Genomic DNA, 26,317 nt, shown 5'->3' on the forward strand with positions numbered 1-26,317 from the left:
TCTCAGTGACATGCTGGAAGATCTGCAGCTGAACACACACACACACAAGAAAAGAGTCAGAGCATTTCAGTCATGTTTAATGCATGTACTCAGTATACATCTCTAAAAATCATACTGTCAATACTGACTAACATCAATGTCTACCTATCAAATGCAAATCCAAGTGACAGAAAAGAACAACCACGAGAAAGAATCGAGATCGAGAAGCGACAGGTGCTGCTGTAAGTTAGTCATGCTCACCGATGGGACGAATGGAGGGCGGTCGTACTGGCTCTAAAGAAACGATACAAGAAAGTGACGAGCCCTGAGGACTACCACACTTCATATCACTGCACACAAACGGGACATCTGTACCATAATCAGCAGCAGCGGAGTAAGAGCAAGCAGAGGCGGTGTTGGCCGGCAGACCTGCATGGTTTTTCATCTTAGGTTTGCGAAAAACAACACAAGGAACACTTGGAGCAAAACGCTGCGTAATAATAGTTTTACAAAGTATGGCCGGACGGCGACTGTCAATAAAGCAATCATATGCAGGTCTATATCAAAGGCTGTGCAGCGAGAGGACCAGACATTTGATCCAAAGAAAGACTGGTCATGTAACAAGAACAAGGTTTTAACTCCTGTTCAAATCCAATCTCATGTGCAAAGTGTTGCTTCCTCTGAGTTTCTCTTCATCTTTCATCTAACGTCTGTTTGATTCTCTGAACTGAGAAACAAACCAAATGAGATGTTTTCAGATTCGGATCAAATCTTCATACATGTCACCTCCTCTGACATTGTTCATCTCCCCTGCAACATGAAACTCAGTTTTAAAAAAAATAGACATGGCTTCACCAGCCGACTATTCCCTTAATCTATAAAAACTCAGACAGCAATATGTACAACTTTGAGTATATATATATTATAAAGTAGATTCTCTTGATGTGTAGCTCAGTGCAGGTTCGCTGACACCAAATCTACTGAAAGCACGACTCAGTAAAACAAGATTGTCGCAGGAGACGTCTCCCAGTGCAGGTTTATGTGTTGTTGAACGTGGAGGAGAGACTGCACTATGTACAGCAATGAGGCTGCCAGTCAGCCTGAGTGATGTGTGCATGTGTGTGTGTGTGGATCGAGGATTTCCAACGGTTTCTCTTCAAACCTCAAGTCACGAGCACTTCTGGGTTCACACTGATGACTGGTCCCACACCTGCAAGACAGGAGCAAGGGCAAAGAGTCACCATCGTCCTTTCAATTTCAACATGACTTACTCTGCTATTACAAAAAACATCAGTGACGTCATTAAAACAAAGTATTTGTATTCTTTACACTGCATATTTTATCATCTTCTATTTATTTATTATCTATTGTGCGATCAAATAATTGAACAATTGATGTTTGAGACGGACAAGAGATGGGAAAAAGGAGAGGTGTGACTCTGGGTAGAACTGAACTGGGGACATTAGAAATTCATTGTAACCATCCAGACTCCCTGCGGTACCTTGTTGACAGGGGCGAGCTGTGTTCGGACAGACCCAGCATGGAGTCGAGAGCTGTCCCCGAATCTCCCAGGAGACCTCTCCCTGCGACTGTCCAGCACTCTGCCAGGTGACTTCTCTCTGTCCAAGGGTCGGGCAGGGGATTTATCCCGTCTGAATTCGGTGCGTCCCTCCCGGTAACGATGCGGCGTGCTGGGCTCTCTGTGCAGGCCGTCATGGCTGCCGGGGCCCGAGGACAAACGCTTGGTGATGTGCTCTGTGTAGGTGGGGGGGCCTCGCTTGCTGGGACTACTGTATCAAACACAGCCGAGAGCAGCATGTCACGACAAAGTGTGAACGAAAAGGTTTTACTTTTTTACAGCAGATGATGGTGTTGGCTTGGTCTATAAAACAAGTTTCTCTCTGTTGAGTTTCAGAGTTTAATTAATGTGTTTTGATGTAATTTGTAGGTGTTCGAGTGCTTTTAGTCTCCTACACAGTGTCACTGAACCTGTGTTTCTGTCTCTAATTGTGTTTTTGTGAAGAGATCAAACATTACAGAGGGAGCTGACCCTCGACTGGAGCCGCTCCTCTGCAGCTCTCCAGACTCTCTGATCAGACTTCCCTTACAGCAGATCACCCGCAGTTTGTTCTGGTAGGACGAGGCCAGGTAAATGGCCCCGGAGGAGATGGCAGGGCCCAGGTAGCGGGGGCTGGGGATGTCCAGGTGGGCCAGCACTGTAGGCCTTTAGAAACACAGATAGCGATTAGCGATGTTCGGAAATACAATAACAAAAATTAGAAACGTTTAAAACTTGGTAAAACTTCTGGATCTGTCTCACCCCAGAGCTGCGTGTCCCTGCACCTCGATGACGTCCAGGGAGTTGAAGTAGGTGACGAACAGGTAAGGCTCTCTGTAGGCTGCACCAGACAGGAAATCAGTCAATCCAGTTTTATTTGTATAGCCCATATTCACAAACCCGAATTTGCTTCATAGGTCTTAGAAGGATGTGAAATCCTCTGCCCTTAACCCTCAAGAGTGAGGACGATGTACCAAAAAACCCTTTAACAGGAGAAAAACCTCAGAGAGCCACAAGTGAGGGATCCCTCTCCCAGGACATGAATTATGGAATTATATCAACTTTAACATTTGGTTGTCTATTAATGCAGCGTAGCACAGTAGGTGTTAGAGAGTTTACAAACCAAAAGACAAAGGCAGACGACTCCACTTAATCTCCTCAGTGCGGCTTCTTCGTCCGTACGTGTCCACAAACACTCCGAACTCTGTCACACAAACAAAGAATCTACTCACTCCTGAGTCTGCCTCTCGTTGTATCTCACTTCAGCACAGGACAGTATGAGACTTCGAGACGATGTTAGCACAAGTCTAATTTTATCATGTGAATTTCTAGTAAAGATCAGAGACACGGCAGGAGATGAAAAAACTGAAAATATACTTAAGTGTTTACAATGGTGCTTGTGGTCTTACAGTGAGGTTCAGTGATGATCTAGTATTGTATCTACTCCTACACTGAGTATTACTGTCTCATGTGAGTGTGTAGAGAGGTTTGTTCGAAACCCACCGTGAAAACACAGCAGGTACTCCTCCTTCTGCATGCTGCTCGCCACCTGCATGATGGCGATGGGGAAACTGTGCGACGAGGCTGCGAACACCGCCGAGGCCAGAGACATGTCGTTCTTATCCAGGAACTCTGCAGTGGACAGAACACAGGACCAGTGGGTAAGACACTGTGTCTGGTTGAGCCAGTGATTCAGTCATATTACACACAAACCTTTAACAACACTAAAATATGACCCTGTTTTACTCAAACTCTGCAGTGAACAAATATTAAAGACTTCTGTATATCTGTATATCACTGTAGCTACTACTATAGCTGTCAAATACTGTAAATGAAGTGAAGTTCAACATCTTTGAACAGAATAATAGAACCACACTAAAACTGCTGTTAAGTACATCTTTTTTTATTGTAGCCATCAAACACTCTTGTTGTTGTTTCCTTACCCTCGAGCACAAACTGCTTCATTTCAATCTCATAGAACTTGTTGGTGCCGATGATGATGCTGTAGCTGGTCAGATGGATGCAGCTGCACGGCTCCAGAGTCTCAATCTCCTGTGAGGTGAAGGCAGGTGAGTGAAAGACAACTAATTCGTTCTGTCTAAGTTTGGTATGAGTTTCAAATCTGTTATTATCTTTTGTATTCGGAATAAAAACATTACAAAATACTTATTATTTCCAGGAAGGAAACACTTGCAAACTCACTGATTCTTGTGAACTTGATATCTCAAGATCTTGAGGGATTTTCTTCAAATTTGGGGCAAACATTCATTTAGACTCAAAGATGAACGGATTTGATCATAGAGGTCAAAGGTCACAGTGACCTCATATGAGTCAGGAAATAAAATGTATGTCGACTGATACTGCACTGGTTGGCAGAGACATACAACCACAGGGTGATCATTTGAGTCAGGTGACATGAACTGTACAATTTTAATTTGTCTTCTAATTCTTCTTTTGTTCCTTGGTCATTTATCTTCATATTGTGTAATGCTGCTCTTTTTAGTCCACTGTATAATATGGTGTAACCACAACTAATAATTGAAAACTGTACATGGCACTAACAGGTCAAACCCACCTTACGGATGCAGTATTTGTTAAGGTTGTCATTGTAGCGCAGGATGGTTATCTTGTTGGGCATTGCAGCACATATACAAGGACAGTTGTCGATCTGTAGAGAAAGCACACGTGTCACTTTGTACCGTAAAGTGCTTTGAGTGGTCATCAAGACAAGACAGATCGTTTACCAATTATTTTCTACACTCTGTGCAATGACATCTTGCTCATAGCGTGGAAGAAAACACATTAAAGTCTTGGAGCAGAAAATCTGCCTCATCTCAGGCTTCACAGAGGAAGAAGACGACTCACTCTCCCAGCAGCGAACAGATGGCAGCCCTTCACCGTCTCAAAGATGTATGGAGCCAGCTCAGACTGGCTGGGCAGGTGGGACTGGGCCAGAGACTGTTTCACTCTCTTTATCTCCACCAGACACAGCGCCCTCTCATCACCTGCAGCACACACACACACACACACACACACACACACACACACAAACACACACACACACACACAGATAGTTCTCCTCTAAGTCATTGTGTTGTGTAACAAGTATCTTATCATATCATGTATCATATCTACAAGTTTTAACCAACATGATCCAATGGTAATATGTTCTATCACAGATCTGAATAAAGACTGGTGATGGTGTCGCCTCACTAACTAAACATCTTGTCAAGGCAGGAGACGTTAGCTTTGAACTGAGCTCAAGACTCAGATCCTGCTGCTCTGTGAACACTTATCAGCAGTTGAAAAAGACAAAGCTGAACATCTCACCAACGATCATCAGCAGTTTCTCCTGCTCTTTGATGATGTGGATCTGAAAGACTGATCCTAGACCAGGGATGTGAGTCAGGGAGTTCTTTATTACGTTCAGGGCGTACAGCCCCTCTTCAGAGCCCACCAGAACGATCTGCAGCACAGCAGCAAAACACAGTCATGAACAGAACCATAACTATTCTGGTGAAATGGCAAATGTTGGCATTGAGCCCTGAGCATCTGCTCCGAGCTTCATGTTCCTCCATTCATTTAGATCATTCTACTTTTCAACATAACTGTTACTGTGAAAAGGGGTCAAAATGAAAAAAACGTCTTCAAATGAAAATCTGATGAGATGTGTTGTAACACACATCCTTCCCAGCGGTACCTGATCTGTGAGAGGGAGGGTGCAGTTAATGTCCAGCCTGTCATCTCCCTCCAGCTTCAGCAGAGAGTTTCCCAGCAGCTTCTGTAAGATCAGAGAGAGGTCAAAGGTCAGCTGGGTCACGGCCTCGACTCGAGCACATGGGGGGAGGCAGCAGAGGAGCAGGACAGAGGGGGCCGGGTGGCTGTGTGCAGGTTCACAGTGTCAGAGGTGGGACCAAGTCACGCTCCTGTTTTTACTTCATGTTCATAATGTGTAACAGGAGACATTTATTTTCCAAATAGTCGGCTTAAAACCTTCCTTTTGGATAAAGCTTCTAGTTTGGTTCAGGTCTGTCTTGGACCAGCTCTTAGTTCTGCTGCTAAAGTCTGGGGACACGTGACACATGGAGCTTCTCTCTCCTCCTCTAGCTCTTCATCAAATTATGTATCATCAACACAGTTTACTGATTTGACCTCTTCAACAGAGTCCTTGTGCTTTCTTGTTTCAGATCCAATCACGGCTGCAGCCACATTGTGGATCTTGGAGGCAGCTGACCATGGATTATGATTAAAACTAGATTGTTGACTCATTATTACCAGTATTAGCAGCATCACTCATTAGTGACTGTATTTTCATTGACAACATGACCATTAATAGACATCTCTCTACAACAGACTGGATTAACAGGTTTTCTATAAAACCTTGCAAAAAGATCTGTGTTTTTCAAATGTCATTCATTTCCATTACTCTGTTCAGTAAGCCTCTGAAACTAATATTACTACTACTACTCTGAAACTACAACGACTACTCTGAAACTACTCTGACTATTTATTACCACTGAAAAGCAGCATCATGAATTATTAAATTAGTTTGAGGTCATTTAAGTTGAGATCGTGTCATCCAGTTTGTGCATTGTTTCATAAATGACCTAGAGCAGGGGTCACCAACACGGTGCCCGTGGGCACCAGGTAGCTCCCAAAGACCACATGAGTAGCCCGCAGGCCTGTTCTAAAAAAAAAAAACACAACTCACCGGTGAGCTGCGTCTAAAATTAGATATGCGTTTCTAATTAAATTTAATTAAATTTAATTAAACTTATTTTTTATACTGTCAAATTTTTATTCTCATATTGAAGTTGACTGTTGACTATGATTTGTTAAAAGGGTTTGTCGGTGGCTCGTGGAAATGGGACATTTTTCTTATGAAATGATGTAGAAGTGATCAGCTGAAAATTTAAACAATTGCTGAGATTAAAAGAAATAAAGTGTTGAATATTGATATTATCTGTTCCCCACCTTCACATAGATGAGTATCATTTATCATTAATAATAATATATTACTAAAGGCAAACTGGGTAAATTTGTTATTTCAGGAGAGTGTATCAAACTGGTAGCCCTTCGTATGACTCAGTACCCATGAAGTAGCTCTCAGTTTCAAAAAGATTGGTGACCCTTGACCTAGAGTCATGTGACTTGAGTCCCATTCTGTAAAGAGTGTGCAGAGGGTCAGCGGGGAAAACAACAGACGAGTTCACCAGCAGGTTAAAAAAAAAATCACTGTCAGATCCCTGGTCCTTTGAGCAGGACGACTGAGGAGGATCAGGGGATCAGGCCAAAGATGATCAGACATCTTGGTAAGAATTAGTGAAAGACACCAAAGAAAGGGAAGAATATTTCAGCAGCATCCAAACTATTACATCAACACAGAGTTTGTCCAGGACACAAGGACAGTGAGAGTGAAGAGAGGTCACAGCAGGTGAGATGAGAGCAGGGAGAGGGGTGACCAACCAACACAATGACACATGCACTACTGCGTGCCTTGTGATGTGTGTGTATGTGTGTGTGTGTATGTGTATGTGTGTGTGTGTCTGTGTCTGTCAGTGAGTCTTGTATGTTGTATGTCGGTAACTCTTTACCTGGACCAGAGGAGACAGAACCATGAGTCTTTTGGAAACAGCAGCCTATGTATCCAATGAAACCCAGTGGAATGGGCAGAACAGAGCAAATCAACAAAACATGCCCATATATGGGACATACAATGTGACATGATGACAAAGCAACAAACAGGAGTGAGAAAAGACAAAAGAGAAAGAGAAGAGAGAAAGAGAAGAGGAGAGAAGAAGGGAACAATTAACGACACATAGAAACTGGAAGTCATCCATTGAGCTCTAAACCTAAAACCTGTTTCTTTAAATCTGCTCCTCATGAATAACCAGACGACACAGTCGTCTGTGACTGTGGTCTCTGTTTATTTGAGTCAGCAGAAGCTGATGATGACGAGAGGCAGTTGCCCCGGTTGACCCTCGCCTGCTCTAGAGATACTCACTGCGTCGGCCTCGGCCTTCTCCCGAGAGGCTCGTCCCCCGGCCACCACGGACTCTATGACGGCCACCCAGCGCTGTTTGTCTGGGAAACTGGGAGCCATGAAGTAAATAGACTGTCCAGGCCAGCAGGGGGCGTGACAACCAGACTCCAGCTTCAGGACATAAGGAACATCTGACACACATGGAACAGGGGTCAGGTATGACTTCAGAATACTTCTCTTAGTTTAATGGTTTCTGATTAATTACAGTAACTAGATTGGCACTCAGCCAAGACCCAAAAGTCCCTTTAGATTCAATTCTTCCTTGGAAAATATTGAAAAACGGGCTGTCTTGCAAAGTTAAGGAAAGTGATAATAAAAATTCTTTAATCCACCACCTCATCCGGTCCACACCAGAATTCAACAAATTCTTCCCTGACCCCTCATCCTTCCCCCAAGTTTTGTGAAAATCCATCCAGTAGTTTTTGCATAACCTTGCTTATTCGTTATTTGGCAGGATCCCCTGGAACCTCGTAAATGACCGTTGAGCGTCAGACCCTACTTTGACAACAACAACCTCTCTGACATAATCGCTTTGAAGAGAGTGAAGTCTCCAATGTCATATGACGTCATTCTTTAGGAGACCACTGTGTGTTTACCTGACTTGGCCGTGTTTGGCAGCTCAGATGCTCCTACAGCTCCATGAACCATCACCTCTCCATCTGACAGACACAGGTCGAACTCCTCCAGCGGCTTCACAGAGTCTAAGTAACCGACACAGAACAAACAGAACTCAAACTGGAGGAAGTATTTGGGGAATTCTGATGGTCTGTTAAATATCCAAACAGGTTAACAACCTTCTCTGGGCTCCGTCTCGTAGATGGACACTTTCGTCCCATCCAAGACCACATACTTCCTCTCCCAGCCTTGGCCTCTCTTCCCATTCCTGCAAACACACAAGAAACTGCATCATGACAAAGCACAGACAATGAAGATGAACAGTTTTTGCAGGATACTCTACAAAAGCCCTTTTAAAAAAAAAACTGTTTGAACTATCAGATAAGTGGATTTACCAGACAGAACACAGAGTTCCTAAGAGGGTTCAGTAACATCAGGCTGCCTGATCAGTGGGAGGAGATGACACAGCCTGATCAGGAGGGGGCACGCCACAGAAACTTCACTGCCCAAAATGAACATGATGGATATACAACAGATATGCAGAATAAACTGACTCCTTGTTGTAGATGTTTAGGCTTTTGGAGCATGTGACCACGGACTGGTATTCAACCTTCGTTATGCACCTGCACATAATTCAAAGAGCAAAACCTTGTTGCCCATCAGGTAAATGTCTTTGACAACTTAACTCTTGTTGAGAACAAGGTGTTCTCTTGTGCTTGTGCTTGTGATAAAGTTATCTACCAAATAATAAGAGTAAATGCAAAATTCACTGTTCCAATTGTGGGATGATTTGAACTTGGTTCCACTAATCAGATGTTTTTTTGTCTGGACCAGACCCAATCTTCATCCTATTGTTAATTACTAAAACAGTAAAGGAGGCAAAAAAACTTACATTTCTACCATGTTTGTGTTCCTGTAACCTTAGTTCAGTATCTTGTCTTCTCATTCTGACTTTGTGGTTGTAAAATTTACAGAAAAGGCTGAAAGATCAGTACAATTTTCATTTTTTGACGTTATTTATGGGCTTGTGCACAAAAAAAGGTTAATAGTAGATTCTGTGGACCCCTCTGATCCATTATCTGCACATTATCTGTTATATTCACTACTAATGAACAGCAAGAGAAAAGCTTCAACGACCACATGTGTTCTAACCTGGGCAGTTTCATCCAGCCTTCCAGGTGCATGTGTCCACCCGCTTCTTTGAGCTGCTGGCCTGAAGAGCTACCTTTGTCCCGACACAGCCCATCAGACAGATGCAGTGAGCAGTCGCTGGACATGCCACATGTGGCTGGAAGGCAGGGGGAGCATTTCGGATGGCACAAAGCGTGACACTCTGAGGAGAAACCAGAGAGAGAATGCAATGCCAGACAAGGTCTTTGTGCCAATGGATGAAAATATAAAAATGATATTCATTGTGAACATTGTCATTTAAAGGTCCAGTGTGTAAGATTTAGGTGAAAGGGATCTATTTGCAGAAATTTAATATAAAATAATCCTAGTGATGTTTTCCCTAGTGTGTTTCATCTAAACTGTATGAATGTTTGTTTTCTTTACTCTAGACTGAGCCCTTTATATTTAAATACTTTATATTTACATTGAGGGGCTCCTCTCTACGGAGGCCGCCATGTTTTTTACAGAAGCACAAACTGGAGAAACTAAAAACCTTTTGAGTTTTTATGACAACTGAAATCTACCACAGGTTCTCTTTCATTTTTTGAAGGGTGAGGTGACTGCAACATTACACCTCACCACTAGATTTCACTAAATTCTACACACTGGACCTTTAAAGGAGCGTTTATAGTTTCGCACTAGTGCTAGTCAGTTAATCTCAAAACCATCTTAAAAATAGACCATCACAGTGCTCTCACACATTTTAATAACACTCCTATTTATCATCCACTATTGCGATGCCCTTTCTAAACCTGGCTGTTTAGAATAGGCTGCTTGTTCTGCCTGTGTTGATGCTGTTTGCAGATTTTCTTTCTGAAACTGTAAAAGTTACCTGCAGTGATTGAGCTGCAGCAAATTAAGACCTGCCGCTGTTTATTATGACAGATTTTGCTCATTACTACATTTACCCATTTGATTTAGTTGCCTCACCTTCACCATGAGTTATGCTGCACACCTGCCTTAGCTAGCCTGGGAAACTGAAGAAAATAGATAAGAGAATCTGTTCACTCCCTGTGGGACTGGAACGAGCTGTCATCATAAATGTCAGAACCCAGATAACTGTATGTTAAAATAATGTATTCTCTTTGTATTCTCGGGGTCAGACCTCCTGATCCATTCTAGGTGTGAGAGCTCTGTCTCCAGCTCCAGCTGAGAAAAGATTTTCTCTGCAACTCTTTATTTTTCTTTAATAATAAAGTTAATTTCATCTGCTAGATTATTTATTTTCTTAAAAATATGTCCTATGCATTTTCGGTGAAGCTCAACTCAGTACGCACTGCATAGAACCCTGAACTGGTGAAAGAGCTGTTGTCGTGATCGCCAACATCACTTAGGTTAATGAGTTTCAGCCGCTACAGATTCCTTGTTGCCTTTTTATTCAAAATGTATCAATATTGAACATATCAAACGTCCGAATCGCACCAAATTCGACACTGCTCTTCCTTGGGCCCTTCACAATACACATGCCAAGACTGAAGCTGATAACTGCTCTTGAGACATGTGCTCCACGTACAGATTTCTGGAGTTAAAGACAGATGTTATCCACTATACAATGGAGAAAAAAGAAAAGAGAGTAATTCTTGCTCAGTACAATCTATACGTTTCTTTTTTCAGTTTACATTAAGTGCATCACTGTGTTCATGTCTCTATATGAACACACCGAACTCACCAAGACAGGTGGCGGCTTGGCGACCGAAGTGCACGGTATCCAGGCACACAGTACACTTGGCAGCTCTCATATTAAGTCCCACTGTGAAGCGATGAGGGGTGTTGTGGTGCACCACTCTCTCCCTCTCCCTCTCTCTGTCCCTCTGACTGTCCTTCATACGACGGCTATACTCTGAACACAGTCAGGGAACACAGTGAGGGCAGCAGCTCCAGATACATCGGCCACTTCAACACCTTAGTGCACCATGCTGTACCACACCAGCTATGAAGTCAGTTCAACAAAAGAAGGATTCCAAGAACTGTAAGATGTTGGGCAAAATGCATAAGCAAGTCAACTGTGAAGAAAAAAAAAGTTTGGAAAAGAATATTGATTCAATCAATCCCTTTGCTTGTGCCCACTCACTGCTGCATTTTAAAGGCATTATTCAATCAATATCAAGTTTTCCTGTGTGTGTTTGAACGTCTTTATCTTCACGTCCACACACCACAAAAGTTTCTGTAAAACATTGTAGTCACCTGAGGTTGGACATTATCTTCACATATTTTAGATATTTACAACTGAAATAGTTAATGATAATATCTGGATTTTTACCATATAACTACAGCTTTTATGTCTATTTAACATTTTTAAAATAATGTTTTCTTCTTGTGTTTTCCTTTTCTTTCTGATTCTTATTTCTATTGCATCACAATCATAAACATTAGGTAACAACAACACAACTTTACGACAAAAATCATCATTCTTTTGTAAGAAGAAATGTAATGACTGAATAATACCTTTAATTTTTAGAGCGTGGGTTCAAACAGCGTTTTGTGAATTGTGGAAGTTATCATATGGTGCATCTCTGGTAGTGTATGATGTGATGTTGAGGGTGGAGTGAAAGAGCAAGGTTCTGCAAATCAGATTGACTAAGCTTCAGCAACCAAGATAAAAATGCTTCAGATTTCTAAAGCTGTGCACTGAACAGAATACATTTACTTGAAGATGTCTCTACCTCACCCGAGCAGCCTGATGGGAGGTGACATTTTATAAAAGTGCAGAGCTTTTAAAATCTGGCTTTTCAAGGATGTGAATGAGGCAAAAAGAGATAAGAGACCAAACTGCAGAAACCATGGGTTTGAACAACTTACTTTCAAAAGTGACCCTCCTTCTCTCTGAAAGGTGTGTGAAAGAAAAAGGATAGTAAGAGAGTGAGGTTAGATCTGTGTGTGTGTGTGTGTGTGTGTGTGTGTGTGTGTGTGTGTGCTTATCTGTACATGTAAGAGCGAGTACGTGGAAAGTATGGAGCCCGCACGTATGTTTCTATTAGAGAGGAAAAGTTGCTTTTCCACAAACATCATTTCTTCACTCACCCTCTGGTGTTGCAGTCTCCTTCCTACGTCCAGAGTTGGCTGGAACCAGGCTGGTCGGGCCCTGCTGGTGCTCAGGAGACTTTACCATGGCAGACATTATCATCTGCTGACGTGACGTGGCCGGGTTTGTAGAGTTACCATGATCTTTATACTGGAGCGCTACATCACAAAAGATATATTGTTTAATCAAGTTGAGTTAAGTGTTGCTATTGTTCAAAGAAGATAGTAGTAGTAGTTGGTTTGCAGAGTTGCAAACATGAGTGTATGAAATGCAGTCTGACCTTCCTCTCTGAGAGATCGCAGCTCCGCTCTCATTTTCTGCAGAGCTTCTTCCAGCTCAGTGCAGCGTGTGCGTTCCTTTTCCAGTGCCACCTTCATGTCGCTGTACTGCAGAGGAACTGGCTGGATGGCTGGCACCGGGGAAACCTGGCCTTGACCCTGCCCTTGAGCCTGGGCCTGAGCAGCCATGGCAGCCAACAGGTCCTCTCGACGACGGCCAAACAGACCCTGAGACACGCATGAATAAAATAGTGTAAAATGTGACCAGAGATGAGAAGCAGGAGAACAGTTATAAACACTTTTTGAACATGCAAAATGACAGTTTATGCAAAGTAATATATATATCCTGAATTTAACCTTGGTAAAAAAATAATTTATCATTATTTTCTTTTTAATTCAGAAGCCTTTCACGAATCTATATTCATTAAACAGATTCAGGCCAATCTAATGAATTCCATAGTTAGTATTGTAAAATATGCAAATAAATCTATGATCCCATCTGACCTTTTTCTTCTTGGAGCCTCCGTGGGCCTGGGACTGGAGGAAGTCTATGAGCTTGGTCTGCTGGGTGATGGTCCCCTCCATTTTCACCTTCTCATGAGAGTACACGGCCTGCAGGTGGAGCTAAGTGAACATCACTACTGCCATGAATTTCTCCTCATGTACTTCACTTCACAGAGAGGCCGACAAACACAGAGAGGAGGGGGGTGTATGCTGTGGAGTAAAACAAAGTACGAGGGGCGGCAGGTATGTGCGTGTAGCTTTGAATATTAAAATAAAGTGGGGAAAAACACAAGACAGCAAATGATAGAAGATCTGCTCCAAGTTTAAGTTTACATGTGATTGTGGTAACTCAACTATCTTATATCCTCTGTGTGTTTTCTGTGCACAGACATTACATTGATAGGTATATGTGTGTAGCAGCACCTGGATGTTCTCCAGCTGGTATTCCAGGTCGGTCCTCTCAGTTTTCAGCAGGTCAGTCTGGTCCAAAGCGTCCTGCAGCCCCTGGGTCAGGCGGAAGATGTGGGTCTTCTGAGCGTCCATCTGCTGCTGCAGTTTCTCTTGCTGTGGAGATAAAACCACTCTTTCCTCACCATTTGCACTCTGTGACTTTGCCACTCGTGCTTCTTCGAATTGATTATTTACGGTGAGAGCACCGGCTTAACCTTGCATCGTGGTTTGATATTTGTTACTGCTGTGACACAACCATTATTTTTGGTAATGGTAATTTGATTGGAAATTGACTCAGTAGTTTTTTAACTAAGTCAGTCCCAGTTTGGGAGATGTGACAGCTTGTTTTGTTGCAGTCAGCTAAGAGTCTTTATTCTCGATTTAAGAATTTTCACTCTGAAGTTCTGTGATATTGTTGCACACATGTCTGGGACTGAGAGGGCCGTTCCAAAAGCTTCAGCTTATGTTTCTTGAATTAGATCATGGTGGATTTTGAGGTCTGCTTTGAATCATTGTCCTGTAGTAGAAGCCAGCCTCTTTTTAGTTTCACTCTCTTGACTGGTTGCAGGACCTTTCCATCTTGAGTTTTTAGATTTGGAAAGCATTCATCCCTCTCTGCCACTGTAGACCCTGTGATGTAAGTCAATGCTGCACAGTGAACGACCCTCCTGTGTTAGCTAAACTGTATTGCGGCTCCTCTGTAGTCATATGATAGTCTCTGATATCATTTTGTAGCCTCCCCTGTTTTTAGGTATCAGTTCGATGCTCAGTTAGTTTCTCAGAAGAGCTAATGGATGTTGAGTTTTACCACAAGATTGAAATACTCAGAGATACTATTATCAAACTGTAGATTTATCTTGAGCTGGCAAAACATAATGAGAGCTTGTGACCTTCCTAATAACCATACATTTTTAGAAAGACTCATAATAATGTCAGCTGTTAGCTGCAGGGGCTGTATTCACTTTTCATTTATTCAAAAATCAACAAAATGTATATTGCATTTCTGTCTGTGGGAAAATAGAGACTGTACCTCCTCCAGCAGCCTCTGCTTCAGATCCCTCTCACTCTCCAGCTTTTGCTGCAAACTGCGGGCATTCATCTCCAGCATGGCGTGCTTCTTCTCCAGATCATTCAACTGAGAAGAGAACGCAGGAGGAATTTTGCTGCAACATCTGTTAACCACCAACAGTACAATACTACTTTAACAGTGTGGAAATGCTCACAGTGTCTGCAAGGCTCTCAGTTTTGAGTTTCTGGTCTTTGAGGGCCTGCTGCAGGGCCAGGATCTCAGCTTTGTGTTCCTTTACTGCCTGGTCCACAGCCTGACGAGACTCTGAGCTGCGCTGCTCTGAACGAAGCCTACAACATACAGCAAACCATGTATACACTGCTCATTTTATATACTCTGGGTGTGACTATAGTGTGTTTACTGGCTCTTTTTGACCTATATACAGTAATTATTTGAATACTCTATTTCGACACTCTTGCAAAGTGAGGAGTTGCTGGTTGCAGTTCTCTAAAGCAGTTACTTTACCCACTTTCCATCACAGTGCCCTGCCTACACAAACTCAGAAAAGAATTTATATATTTCCCAGAATACCTTCTGATAAACCCTAGAGAATATGGCCAAACCTGTTGCATTCAGCGTGTAGGCAGAGGGATGCAGATCCAACAGAAACATTCAAAGCAAAAACATTTTTTAACATAAATTATAAATAAGCTGATACCGTGTCCGTTTATTCAAAATGTTACAAGTCTTTGCACAAATTTAAAGTCACTTTATCGATATATGCCATATGTGTGAATGTTCATCACCTGTTCTGTTTCTCTGTGTCCAGCAGTCTCTGGATGTCCCTGGTCCTCCTCTCAGCCTGGTTCTTCTCCTCCTCCAGTGTTGCCCTCCAGGCCTCCCACTGTCTCTCCTTCTCCAGCAGCTCGTCGTTCAGGGTCTCCAGCTCGAGAACCTGCTCCTCCAGCATGGTGCATGTGGTCTTCAGTGTCTCAAGGTTCTGGTACAAAAAAATATTTCGATGAGAAATTCTTTGTTGTTTGAAAGCAAAAGTGTGTAGAGGACACAGCTGCAGTCTTTACTTCTCAGGGAAGAGCGCAGCTTGATAAAGGAGAGAGAGAAGTGTAGTTCACCAACTTCAGAACTGTCGAAGAACTATTGAGGAACTCTGTTCTCAAAAGATATATGACTGTAAAAGAAAAACTATGTGCTCTGTGATTTTGTGAATAATGAAAAAGTAAACCAGTGTTTAAAAACAGATCTTTACTGATTGTGAACAAGGATCTTTGGAAAACAGCTTCTCTCACCTCACTATAGTGTAGCAGTAAAAGTACACGGATCATTGGCTTCAGTACAATAAAACAAATTAAATAATACAAACTAAGTGAGTAATAGTCCTGCAGTCAAATATACAGATCTACTGGTGTATTATAATATGTACTGTATGACAAAAGTAAAAGTACTGCTACTGCCTTAAAGATCTCAAGCTGTCATTGTTTCCTACTGAAAGACTACATGATGGAGGGCTCACTATTAGTATTGGCAGTGTATAGTTTTACCTCCAGAATCTTCACCTACTTGGAATGTTTTAATATAAATATATGCATTTTGTTTTAACAAGACATAACAAAACATGGCTGCAGCTCCCCTCCCTGAACCACCCATTGAAAAATAAATAATAATAATAATATATGAATGGGTACAACAATAATACATTAACAAGAGGCAATGTAAGCAATCCAAGCTTACTCTGAAAACCACTGATGGTAACATTTTAAAATCTGATACAGCCATTGGCAATGTGTCAATATAGCTCAAATATAGCTGAGACATTTTTTAAGAAAGATATTATAGTTATTTTAAAAGTTTAAAAGTGGAATGCAGCTATTCATTTAAAAAACATTTGCATATGGAAAGATGGAGGTGGTAAAAATTCTTAATAAGCAGATTTCTGGATCCATTGGAAAAGCGAATCCTGGTAATCGTGTCACAATATATTTAGCTTTGTACGTGACCATGTGCAATGTAAAAATGAGCCCGACGCTATACCACATCTAAAACCCATATTTTTAGATTGAGCTTTATATTTATGTAATTTGTGTAGTGTGATTTTCACCTGCTGTATCAATCCAACAACCACACAACTGCAATTAAAAAAGACAAATCCAAACCAGTATCAGTGCTGCTGTAGGATTATTTACATGATATGTTTGGACACAATGTTTTTGTGTGTTATTGACAGGGCCTACACAAAGCACTGTGTTTCATGTCGTACAACACACTGCTTTAGACAAAGCACTGGGAGACAAATATAGCCTGTGCTGGTACTGCAGCCCTCTGAAGTCCAACGCTTCCACAGCTGACACGACCTGGGAGTGATGGGGATGACACATCCCACCCACACACCACCCCATCCCTCGTCTATGACTTCCATCGGTGGTTACACAACCATCAGGACCGAGAGCGCTACTGGACACCCACACACATATCCTCCCACAGGGGCAGCGCACACATCACACAGCCTCCTCGCTCGCACTCTCTCCCCCTGCATCCAGAATACAGCACATAGCAATACCGAAATATTCCCAGGGTTTCTGCTGCCTGATTTACACTTAACAATGTCAGAGCTGGGAGAGATGTCTGGGTCACCTGTCAAACCGGTGTCTGACTGACCGACTGTGAGTGGGAAGTGGGCAGAGGGACGGAAACCTGAACATGAGGAAGGAGTACATATGTCTTAGAAAGAAAACTGCAACTGCTGGGTTTTTTCAAATGTTCAGCCAATGACATCTGATATTTTTGGAAAGTTCATACAGAAATGTGAAAACTGGTGGCTATATTGGTGAAACGTTTCCTGAGTTGTGACTGGGTTTGAAAGTCTGCTGTTTGATTGTGTTTGTGTTTACTTGGAAGCGGCAGTCCGTCCATGGTGCTCAACAGAATGGATGGAGGACTGCAGATGTCACATATAAATTAAGGCAATGGCAATAGATAACATAAATAATAGCAGTTAGGAGCAGTAAAGAGTAATGAATGCAGAATATGAAAATAAAGGTTCTTATAAATTCTCTTTAAAGGTGCCCTGTGTGGTTTTCTTGCAGACTTATAGGTTTTTGTTTAACAAATCGAGTCTAACAAATGTTTTGTATTGTACATTTTTGATCATTTTGAAACCTGTACTGTTTACATCTTTGTTCACTAGATAGCAGTCTTCCTGCCTTTCATGGCTGTGTTGCTTGGCATGTTACAGCCATCAGTAAATGAATGCGGGACCATGTGCACGTGTGTTTTTGTGCTTGTTTTCAGGGACCCACATGGAAGAACATTGTTCTCCGTCACCACCAGTGATCATACGTCATCAACTACAATTATATCTAGGTTCTTTACTAGAAAACCAGACTAGTAGTGATTCTATGGATTCAATCAAAGACACTGCAGTTTGTTTGTCAAATATATAGTTTGACAACATGATTTGCTTTTTTCTGAACTTTGAAAACCTATTAACAGAGAAAGAACATTTATCAGAACATGACCACCAGCTGCCAGGTACCTGTTTCTGGTTGTTCAGGTGCATCTCGCGGTCAGCCACTTCCCGACGCAGCCTGTCCACGTCCTGGCTGAGGTGCAGGCGGTCTTCTCTCTCATCTGAGGCCTCATCCAGCTGCTTGGACAAGTAGAAGTTCTGACGGTTCAGCTCAGCGTTTTCCTGAGTGAGTGTGGTCAGCTGCTCCTCCAGATCTGTGATCACCTACAGAGAGGAACCAGGACATGCAAGTTTAAAGAGAGGACGATTTAAAGAGAACCCATTCTGCAACAAAATTTAAATAAACAAAAAACTATTAATTAACCATAACATGAATTTTCTAAAAGAAGATTTCTTTATTTTGGTCTCTATTGGCTTTAAACACATACAAAGCCCTGAACATTAATAAATGAAATGATAATTTTGACTACAATATAGATTATGCTTCATACAGGGGCCTGAAAGGTGGATGACTTCCTCTGTAAATAAAAAGGTGAATAAGCTCAGTTTAGGTGAAGGGACCCTCTTCCACATTAGTTTTCAAAGCCGTCACATATTTGACACATGTGGTGTTTAAAAGAATCTGGGAGAGGAATCCTACTCTACTGTAATATATACACTTAGTGTACACAAAAATGTACAGTAGTTTTAGTTGCATATAAAGTTCTTGCTAATTTTGCATACAGGCATAGCAATGTACTTATGACTATTCATCCACACAAAAACTTAACCCAGTACCACACAGTCAAACCCCTACTGCTGCATTACTGCATGATGCAGATATCTATGCTAGTGATTTGATGCAGTGATCAGCTCTGCATGATTCCTCTGCTACTTGTTTCTACCTCAGGATTCAGGAATCGGAGGAAGGAGCAAGTTAATCATTTCATCAGCCCCAGTGTGTTCCTTTAATCAGCCATGGCTACTGTGCACGCTGCAGGGAGATGAGGGTTAGAGGCTGATGAGGCTGCCTGTTAAGAGCCCCTGATTCTCAGCTCTCATGAGAACATGTGTACCACGCAGAACTCAAGGTGGTGGGGAGAAGAGGCAAAGCTTTTAAGTACATAAATTAGCTGTCTGTTCGGTACTGACTCACTGCTTCTGATCCCCCGAGGCCTGGGACTGACAGTAGCAACTAAATACTTAAGGTGGGGCGGGGCAGTCAGCGGTGGAGTGGATCAAGTGGTGATCTGGCAAGCTTCTGTATTTACTCTCCTCACCTCTCATCCTGATCTATAGAGCAACTCGCAGACTTAAAGCAAATCACTTGTGGAGCTTTGCATCCTCTAAACTGCTGAACACAAACAGCATCATACCATTTGTCAAGGCTGTGGGTGTACATCAAACATAAACTCTAGTTACAGAGGCAGTAAATCAGTCCTGCAATTCCCTTGACTAACACTAATGTAACATTTACTGTACACTGATGGCACAAAAAGCAGAGGAACATCTGCTCTTTCTATCAAACAGACTCAGCGGCAAAGATGCAGTGGAGAGTGAAGTCACCTGATGTTAGTTTGCAAACAGTTTTTAAATGTCACCACTTTTAGTCGATTCATTCTCGATACATGCATGGCTGCCCGATATGGATAAAACTGCATTCTACTGTGAGTAGATGTAGTACATTTTCAATTATTGCCTTCTAAAGGAATTTTCTTTTAATTTTCAGGGAGACACACATCAGCCAAAACTTAGGAGTAAAGTTGCACTTCAATGTTCTCTGGGAAGATAGGACGTTAGCAGGGAGAGTATTTATCAAATTTGAATAATAGAGATAATACCGATTAAAAAACGACATTCAAACATTACACAGATTAATAGTCATAATAGTATTTTAAATGTTTCCATTATCTTAAGAGTAGAGCAGCCAACAAAATGTGGTTCAACCAATTTCCTTGTAGTCTATTTTGATAGGAGAAGTTTCTGGTATTTTCAAAACAGAAATAGTTAAACTTATAGGGGCAGGGATGTTCTCAGTATATTTAAGGTCTGTCAATACAAATGAAAATAATTGCCTTATTTAAGTCCTGGATTAGATGACAATGATCAAGACATCTTGTTTGGTTCCATAATGTTCAACAGACAGACCAACAGAGAGAACGACATTGCAAGTTTTAGCAGTGCAAAAAACATTTCAAGATCTGCTTGTTGCAGAATCTGGCTGCGTTGGCCTGGACATTGGCCAACTGAATCTATGGACAGTGCTCTCTAAACAGTTTGTGAGTGGGTGGATCTCAAAACTAGGGCATTGGGATAAAGAAAGACCATGGTGGCTGCGGTGTTTATTAAAGATATATTAATTTTCAAGCACTCAAATGAGACAAAAATCTGTTTCTCAAGGTTAATGGGACCATCAGGGCTCCACAGTGACACCATCCCATGCTGCATGACATAATATGATATTAAAAAAAGAACAGGTGGGGCTTAAAACTGAACAACATTGCTTGCCATATAAAAATGCAACTATTTTAGAGTGGCCTCTTGAAGCATCATTATTTGGTTGACCTCATATGAGGCCTCGTTATCAGTAGCTATGGTAACAAGAAGATGTCTTTTTGCAAAAGAAAGCGAGAGCAGGAAATAAGTATAAGTAGGGAAGAAAATGACAAAGTAACTAATGGTTTCCAGGTCATGTTGAGTATGTGACATCGCGAAGAGATATCCCGTTCACGAGGCCAAAATCAGCTCTGTGAAATATCCTTGAGGCGTTCCTGAGATACCATGTTCATGAGAATGGATTAGACAGACAGGAAACTAAATGCCTCTGGCTACAGATTAGTTGGCGCTGATGAATAAAAAAAATCTCCAGAATATGAAGAAGCCAAGACAACCATGATGCCTGGATACCAGTCGTTATCTTCCTGTTACTGTTCCAGCAGATCTGGTGAAAACAAATTGCTCATTTGAGACTTAATCTATCACTGATTTGGGAGAGTTCTGAAAACATTAGTGTGGAGCCCAAAGGTGATGACAACTTAAATAAATACTACACTTCCACAAAAATAAATAACAAGGAGGGAACACAAGAATGACAGAAACACATGTAGACTGAATGTTTACACTTGGTTGTGTGATGCTTCAGCTGACGCACATGTCACCAGAACTATCTATTCCTGGACAAAATGAAAAAGCAAAAAGCAGTGAGCGAGCAGTAGAGCATCTTACCGCACAACTGTCTCTCAAGGTATCGAACTTGCGTTGAATCTCATCCCTGTGTGCCTAAGTGATATGACAAGACAGAGGGGGACAGATTTCAGTGAATTATATAACATCTAAAGAGACATCATGTTCAGCACGCCTCTACGTTCTCTGTCTCTCACTCTGAGCACAGTGATCTCCTCCTCAGCCTCTGCAGTGGTGTCCTCCAGCTCAGTCTTGGCCTGCTGCAGTTGGTTCTCCAGAGCACGGCGAGCTGCCTGCAGGTTGCTGATCTGGGATTCGCGTTCTTGCAGCGACAGGGTCAGCTCCGACACTTGACGTTTTATCTCCAGCTTCTGTTCCTCGTGCTCCAGCCCCATCTACAAAGGTAGACAGAAAGGGGGGCATTCAGGATCAGGGAGCAGGAGGAGGGGATTCATCCAAAGAAGCAGTAAGAGAGACATGCTGACATGAGTTGAGAGGGCATTCCGCCTGACACCTCACCTCACTGTGTCAGACTCTGCCTTGATTCATTGTGCTGTCTTCTCTTTTATTGAATTTAAAAAGCTATTATTTTTATTTCCCACTACTCCACAATTACAATGCCACAATTCAGACATCTATGCTAGTAACCTCCAGAATTCATTGCATACACTGGCAATTGACTCTTTTCCCATGGCAAGTAGAGGAGTTTGCCTTTCAGTTTTTTCCCCCTATTGAGTCATGTTCAACGTCACCAATGCCTGAAACTGAGAAGCACTCTCACCTCGCCGTCTTGCCAGTGTTGCATTTTGCACCATTCAAAGAAGAAATTGCTGTTGCATGCTGTTTCTAAGGTATAAAAAAACCAATAAGTGTAAGATGTAAAAAAATATAAAAAAACAAACTGTTGAACAGGTGGAACAGGAAAGGTTGCAGTGTCAACATCTAGACTGCCAAAATAAAGAAGAAGGGTGTCATATTCCATCACAGCTGATGGGAGCCGGAGCCAATAAAAACCCCTGTCTACCGCTAAGTCATTTGCCCTGGGAGTGAATGCTGATTGTATCCATTCTCCAACAGCTTGACTGAGAGTTTGATGTAAAAACTTCTGTCCAATAATCGGTCAACTCACAAATCCCGCTTCACAACCCTGCTTTCTGCCCCACCCCCTTTCATATCTTCTCACCTCTCTGAGCCTGGTTTCCTGCTCCAGCACACGGCTCTTATTGCTTTGCTCCTGCTGACTCATTTTCTCTAGATGCTCTTCCAGTTTGGCATTCTGGGCCTCTAACTTCCCAGCCTGAGACTCCAAGTAGAACTTTTGCTGGCGAAGCTCTGATATCATCTCCTCCTGGGCTTTCCTGAAAACAACAACGCACATGCAACACTTCCTGGATACAGCGTACCTTCCAGGTATTATTTTGTACAGGCCACATCCTGGTGTGCTCATTTCGTTCATCTCATCACACCGTTATGGCTGAAGCAGATATTATATTTGTGATAACAATAGAAGGTCACAGCTCTTCCTTGAATTCACCACAGTGTATTTAATGAAAAGAGATGTTTTCAATGTGTTTTAATCTTTATTGTTCAATGGAATACCAGTGTTTTGTGTATCAGTACTTACATGTTTTTCTGTGTGTAGATACTGCTGTTGGCTGCCAGTTTGTTTGCCTCAGACAGTTCAGCAATTCTCTGCTCCAGGCTATTCATCTTGGAGTCCATAGCATTTATGGTCTGCATAGAAATGATAGAGACCATAACTTGTGTTTTAATTAAACATTCAATTGGATCCTCACATCACTGGCTTGAATTAGGCTCAGGTTCAGGCTCACTACTGTGTTCTCTACAATAACCTACCCAGATGATTCCAAACAAGAAATCTATGTCAGTGTGATAAATGTTCAAATATGTCTGAGATAGTGTCACTGCAAAGCTGGTCAGTTCTTACCGCCTTCTGTTCACTGATGATGCTGCACTTTTCCCGCACCTCCTCCTCATATTTGCTCTGACTGGACTCCAGCATCTCCTTATCGGCCATGTCCGCCTTCATCTGGGCTTCCAGCACCTGCTCAGTGCCAGGCAGCCCACATAACCAAGACCAGAATATCACTTAACAGGACAGAGGATGGTGTGAAGAGGACAGACACAACTCAACCAGCTAAAGCATGACCACTAAACATAGCACAGAGCGCTTCCTGTAATTTCACCTGCCGGATGTTTTACATTGCAATAAACGCTCTTCGCACGTGTGTGAGTAAGTTTATGGGTTCTGACATGTTACCTTTATTTTGTCTTCATAGAGCTTCTCCTTCTGCTTCAGATGAGTCTCCAACCGCTGGGCTGTGGCATGAGTCTCTCGCAGATTCTCCTCCAGCTCCTGCACAAATATAAAAAGATTTTATTTAGTGAGACACTGCGTATTAAAGATGAGCTAAAAAAGGCTAAAAGCAACCAAAACTACCCCCCAATGAATTTGTAATCAGATAGAAGCGATTCAAAGTCAACTCTCAAATCATTAATGTTGAAGACCTTTTGACCATCTTCACAAATGTATATGCCACTATATATTATGTATATAATGTATATTACATTATATCTGTATAGAAGAATAGTGCCTATCTAATTCCACACATACTCCCTCCTCTCTCTTTGCAGTATCCAAGGTCAGGTTATAGAGGCATCAACTCCAACTCACACTGATATAAGCAGAATCAGGTTCAGATGTTACGCACCTTTAAAATGAAGCTCAATATGTCCTACAACTGCATTCTTAAATTAAATTCCCTTCAGCGTATTTAAATATTTGCTATCTGATGTTTTTCATGTTTCTAGAAAAGGTTTCAATTAACTCTTTGTTATGTTGTATGTATTTGCTGATTGTGGATGACAAGAAATAATATCAATGATAATGCCTGGAAAAACAAGATCAAGTAAAATTAAATTAAATACCTAAGCCCTGGAACTGACACTGAAATGGAATAGAACAATCATTGATATTATTAATTACACCAATGTAATAAATAATACAAAAATAATGCTTTTATAGTATATTGTTAGTTCCTACTATGAGAAGTCAAAATGTCTGCCATGCTAAAGACCTAGTCTTAGAAGTTGTCTCCATTCCAATAAGAAGGTTCTCTCAGTAGCCTTATTCTCAGGAGGACAAGCTATCTAAGATTCCCATAGGTAAAATTAAAACCTTTAGTTTCAAATGAAAAATGTTGTTTCCTGGTCCCCAGCACAGTTGTTACTTATTCTGGCTAAACTGACCTCTGATCTGGTTGCAGCTGGGTGAATGATTTGCAACAGGGGAGTGAGAGAAAGAGACATGTCAATCAAACTCATTCTGTTTACGACCACACTAATGAGGAAAACTAACTGAAAGCACTTGTGTGGGTTTTAATGGCTATTCAGGGGTTATTAGATTGAGAAAATATCAGGTATGAGTAATTATTATTATGTGGGGCGCCTCTCTGCAGCCTATATGTAGAGCTGCTAGTTTACATCCTCAAATATACTAAATGAAAAACCTTAGTTTTTTCGGAACTATTCAACAAAATAGCACTTCCCCTGCAATGATGACAATGAGCTGTGTTTATATCGCACCTCTGCTGATTATTTTAGCTCTGCACAAGGGATGAAAGGTGGGTTACCAGAATCTTATCTGCCATCTGCTGAATCTGCTGGGCCTTGCTCTGGATTTCATCCTTCAGTTTAGTCTCTCGGCGCTCAACAATCTCCAGTCTTTTCACCTGGTTCTCAAGAGTCTTCCTGCCATCCTGCACACAATGGATAACAGCAATAAAAAAACACACACACACACACACACACACACACATACACACAGACACACACATACATACAGGGTTTATGAGACCAACTGGATACATCTTGAGGTTTAAAATAAATGCAACCCCAGGTCAGAAGATCCACAGTCCTGAGAAGTGCTATTTGGACATCAAACATATTTAGTAGAAATGTTAATTAGACTTAAAGCTTCTACCTCAAGGAAGAACTGATGATACCCTGTAGCAGCCCGATCCATTTGGCTTGTTAGCGCTTACACCTCAGCAATGTTTATATCTCATTATTCTAAATTCCTCACAAGGGTTCCAAAGAGCCCATTTTCATCCATGAGTGATGGTGCGAGAGGTTTTAGGAGCCGTGTAACTTTGACCACATGCATAAGTTTTTCCTTTCACTTTCCTGTCTTAATTAACATATTCTCATTACCACAGCTCCTTCTGCAGAGCTCACTGTGAAGTGTTATTTTAGAAGAACTCCCCTTAGATCCCCTGTGTATTCTCTATAGGTAACTACAGAGACTGCATGAAATGATGATGAAGATTTTTGTTATCCATATATGTAGTATATATTGCAGAATTCTATCGAAACAAATAAAAAATAAGAACTCAGAAAGTTTAACATGAATAAATACTTCTATACTACCACGCCAAGCACTATATGAATGTCTGTGTGAATGTGGCTTGCACAAAAAATGCTTTGAGTGGTGGATAAGACAGGAAAAGTGCCATATACATATTTTCCATTTTAATGCTTTTGAATGGTTCTGAGATACTTCTCAGACAATGGGGAAGATACTGAAAGTCCCATAGATATTGGCAGTCCTCCACACTTTGGTGTGTAAAGAGAGGTTCATGGACATTCTGTCTTTGTTCCCATGTATTCCCTTCTACCTGAAACATACGCTCTGTCTGCTGTGGTATGGGTGAAGTCTGAGACTATGACTGTTGACATCAGTGCCTGCATTTACATGGACACCTATATTCCAATAATAACCTGACATAGCCAATAGACTGAATAAGACACTGCCATGTAAACAACATTTTCTGATAACCTTAACCTGAGCAAGATCATACTCGGAATAAGCAATAATCAAATTAAGACATGTGGAGTATTCTGATCTTAGTTGCATTTTGTTTTAATCACATTATAATGTCCATACCAACTGCTCATCAACACATGCCACCTTTAAGTATGACAGGTTGAGGTTTTATAGTAAAACTGAAAACAAGTCATAAT

The 26,317-nt window shown here is 41.6% G+C and overlaps 1 protein-coding gene across 18 annotated transcripts in view; it reads right to left on the reverse strand.

The window, feature by feature from the left end:
• Window positions 1-56: 56 nt before the first annotated feature.
• The window catches only part of LOC109633620 (citron Rho-interacting kinase), a 47,552-nt gene continuing 21,291 nt past the window's right edge, over window positions 57-26,317 (reverse strand). For 2 of the 18 annotated variants that reach the window (XM_069524282.1, XM_069524281.1), the window contains exons 9-41: window positions 24,928-25,053; window positions 23,556-23,651; window positions 23,223-23,339; window positions 22,899-23,008; window positions 22,458-22,632; window positions 21,472-21,669; window positions 21,317-21,370; window positions 18,179-18,376; window positions 15,435-15,628; window positions 14,843-14,978; window positions 14,650-14,754; window positions 13,593-13,733; window positions 13,170-13,277; window positions 12,668-12,893; window positions 12,387-12,545; window positions 12,165-12,188; window positions 11,035-11,205; window positions 9,348-9,528; window positions 8,375-8,463; window positions 8,177-8,281; window positions 7,542-7,711; window positions 7,132-7,176; window positions 5,238-5,318; window positions 4,868-5,003; window positions 4,403-4,542; window positions 4,113-4,205; window positions 3,481-3,589; window positions 3,041-3,169; window positions 2,661-2,741; window positions 2,300-2,378; window positions 2,088-2,203; window positions 1,481-1,769; window positions 57-1,189 (exon numbers count right to left, since the gene is read on the reverse strand). In XM_069524282.1, the coding sequence (XP_069380383.1) occupies window positions 1,075-1,189; window positions 1,481-1,769; window positions 2,088-2,203; window positions 2,300-2,378; window positions 2,661-2,741; window positions 3,041-3,169; window positions 3,481-3,589; window positions 4,113-4,205; window positions 4,403-4,542; window positions 4,868-5,003; window positions 5,238-5,318; window positions 7,132-7,176; window positions 7,542-7,711; window positions 8,177-8,281; window positions 8,375-8,463; window positions 9,348-9,528; window positions 11,035-11,205; window positions 12,165-12,188; window positions 12,387-12,545; window positions 12,668-12,893; window positions 13,170-13,277; window positions 13,593-13,733; window positions 14,650-14,754; window positions 14,843-14,978; window positions 15,435-15,628; window positions 18,179-18,376; window positions 21,317-21,370; window positions 21,472-21,669; window positions 22,458-22,632; window positions 22,899-23,008; window positions 23,223-23,339; window positions 23,556-23,651; window positions 24,928-25,053 (4,296 nt within the window). In that variant the 3' untranslated portion in view covers window positions 57-1,074. Of the gene's footprint in view, window positions 1,190-1,480; window positions 1,770-2,016; window positions 2,204-2,299; window positions 2,379-2,660; window positions 2,742-3,040; window positions 3,170-3,480; window positions 3,590-4,112; window positions 4,206-4,402; window positions 4,543-4,867; window positions 5,004-5,237; window positions 5,319-7,131; window positions 7,177-7,541; window positions 7,712-8,176; window positions 8,282-8,374; window positions 8,464-9,347; window positions 9,529-11,034; window positions 11,206-12,164; window positions 12,189-12,386; window positions 12,546-12,667; window positions 12,894-13,169; window positions 13,290-13,592; window positions 13,734-14,649; window positions 14,755-14,842; window positions 14,979-15,434; window positions 15,629-18,178; window positions 18,377-21,316; window positions 21,371-21,471; window positions 21,670-22,457; window positions 22,633-22,898; window positions 23,009-23,222; window positions 23,340-23,555; window positions 23,652-24,927; window positions 25,054-26,317 lie in introns of those variants that run through there. The other 16 variants (XM_069524280.1, XM_069524278.1, XM_069524286.1 and 13 more) reach the window with 13 other exon arrangements.

This window comes from Paralichthys olivaceus, chromosome 4 (assembly GCF_024713975.1).
Source record: "Paralichthys olivaceus isolate ysfri-2021 chromosome 4, ASM2471397v2, whole genome shotgun sequence".
In the NCBI taxonomy this organism is placed as follows: Eukaryota; Metazoa; Chordata; class Actinopteri; order Pleuronectiformes; family Paralichthyidae; genus Paralichthys; species Paralichthys olivaceus.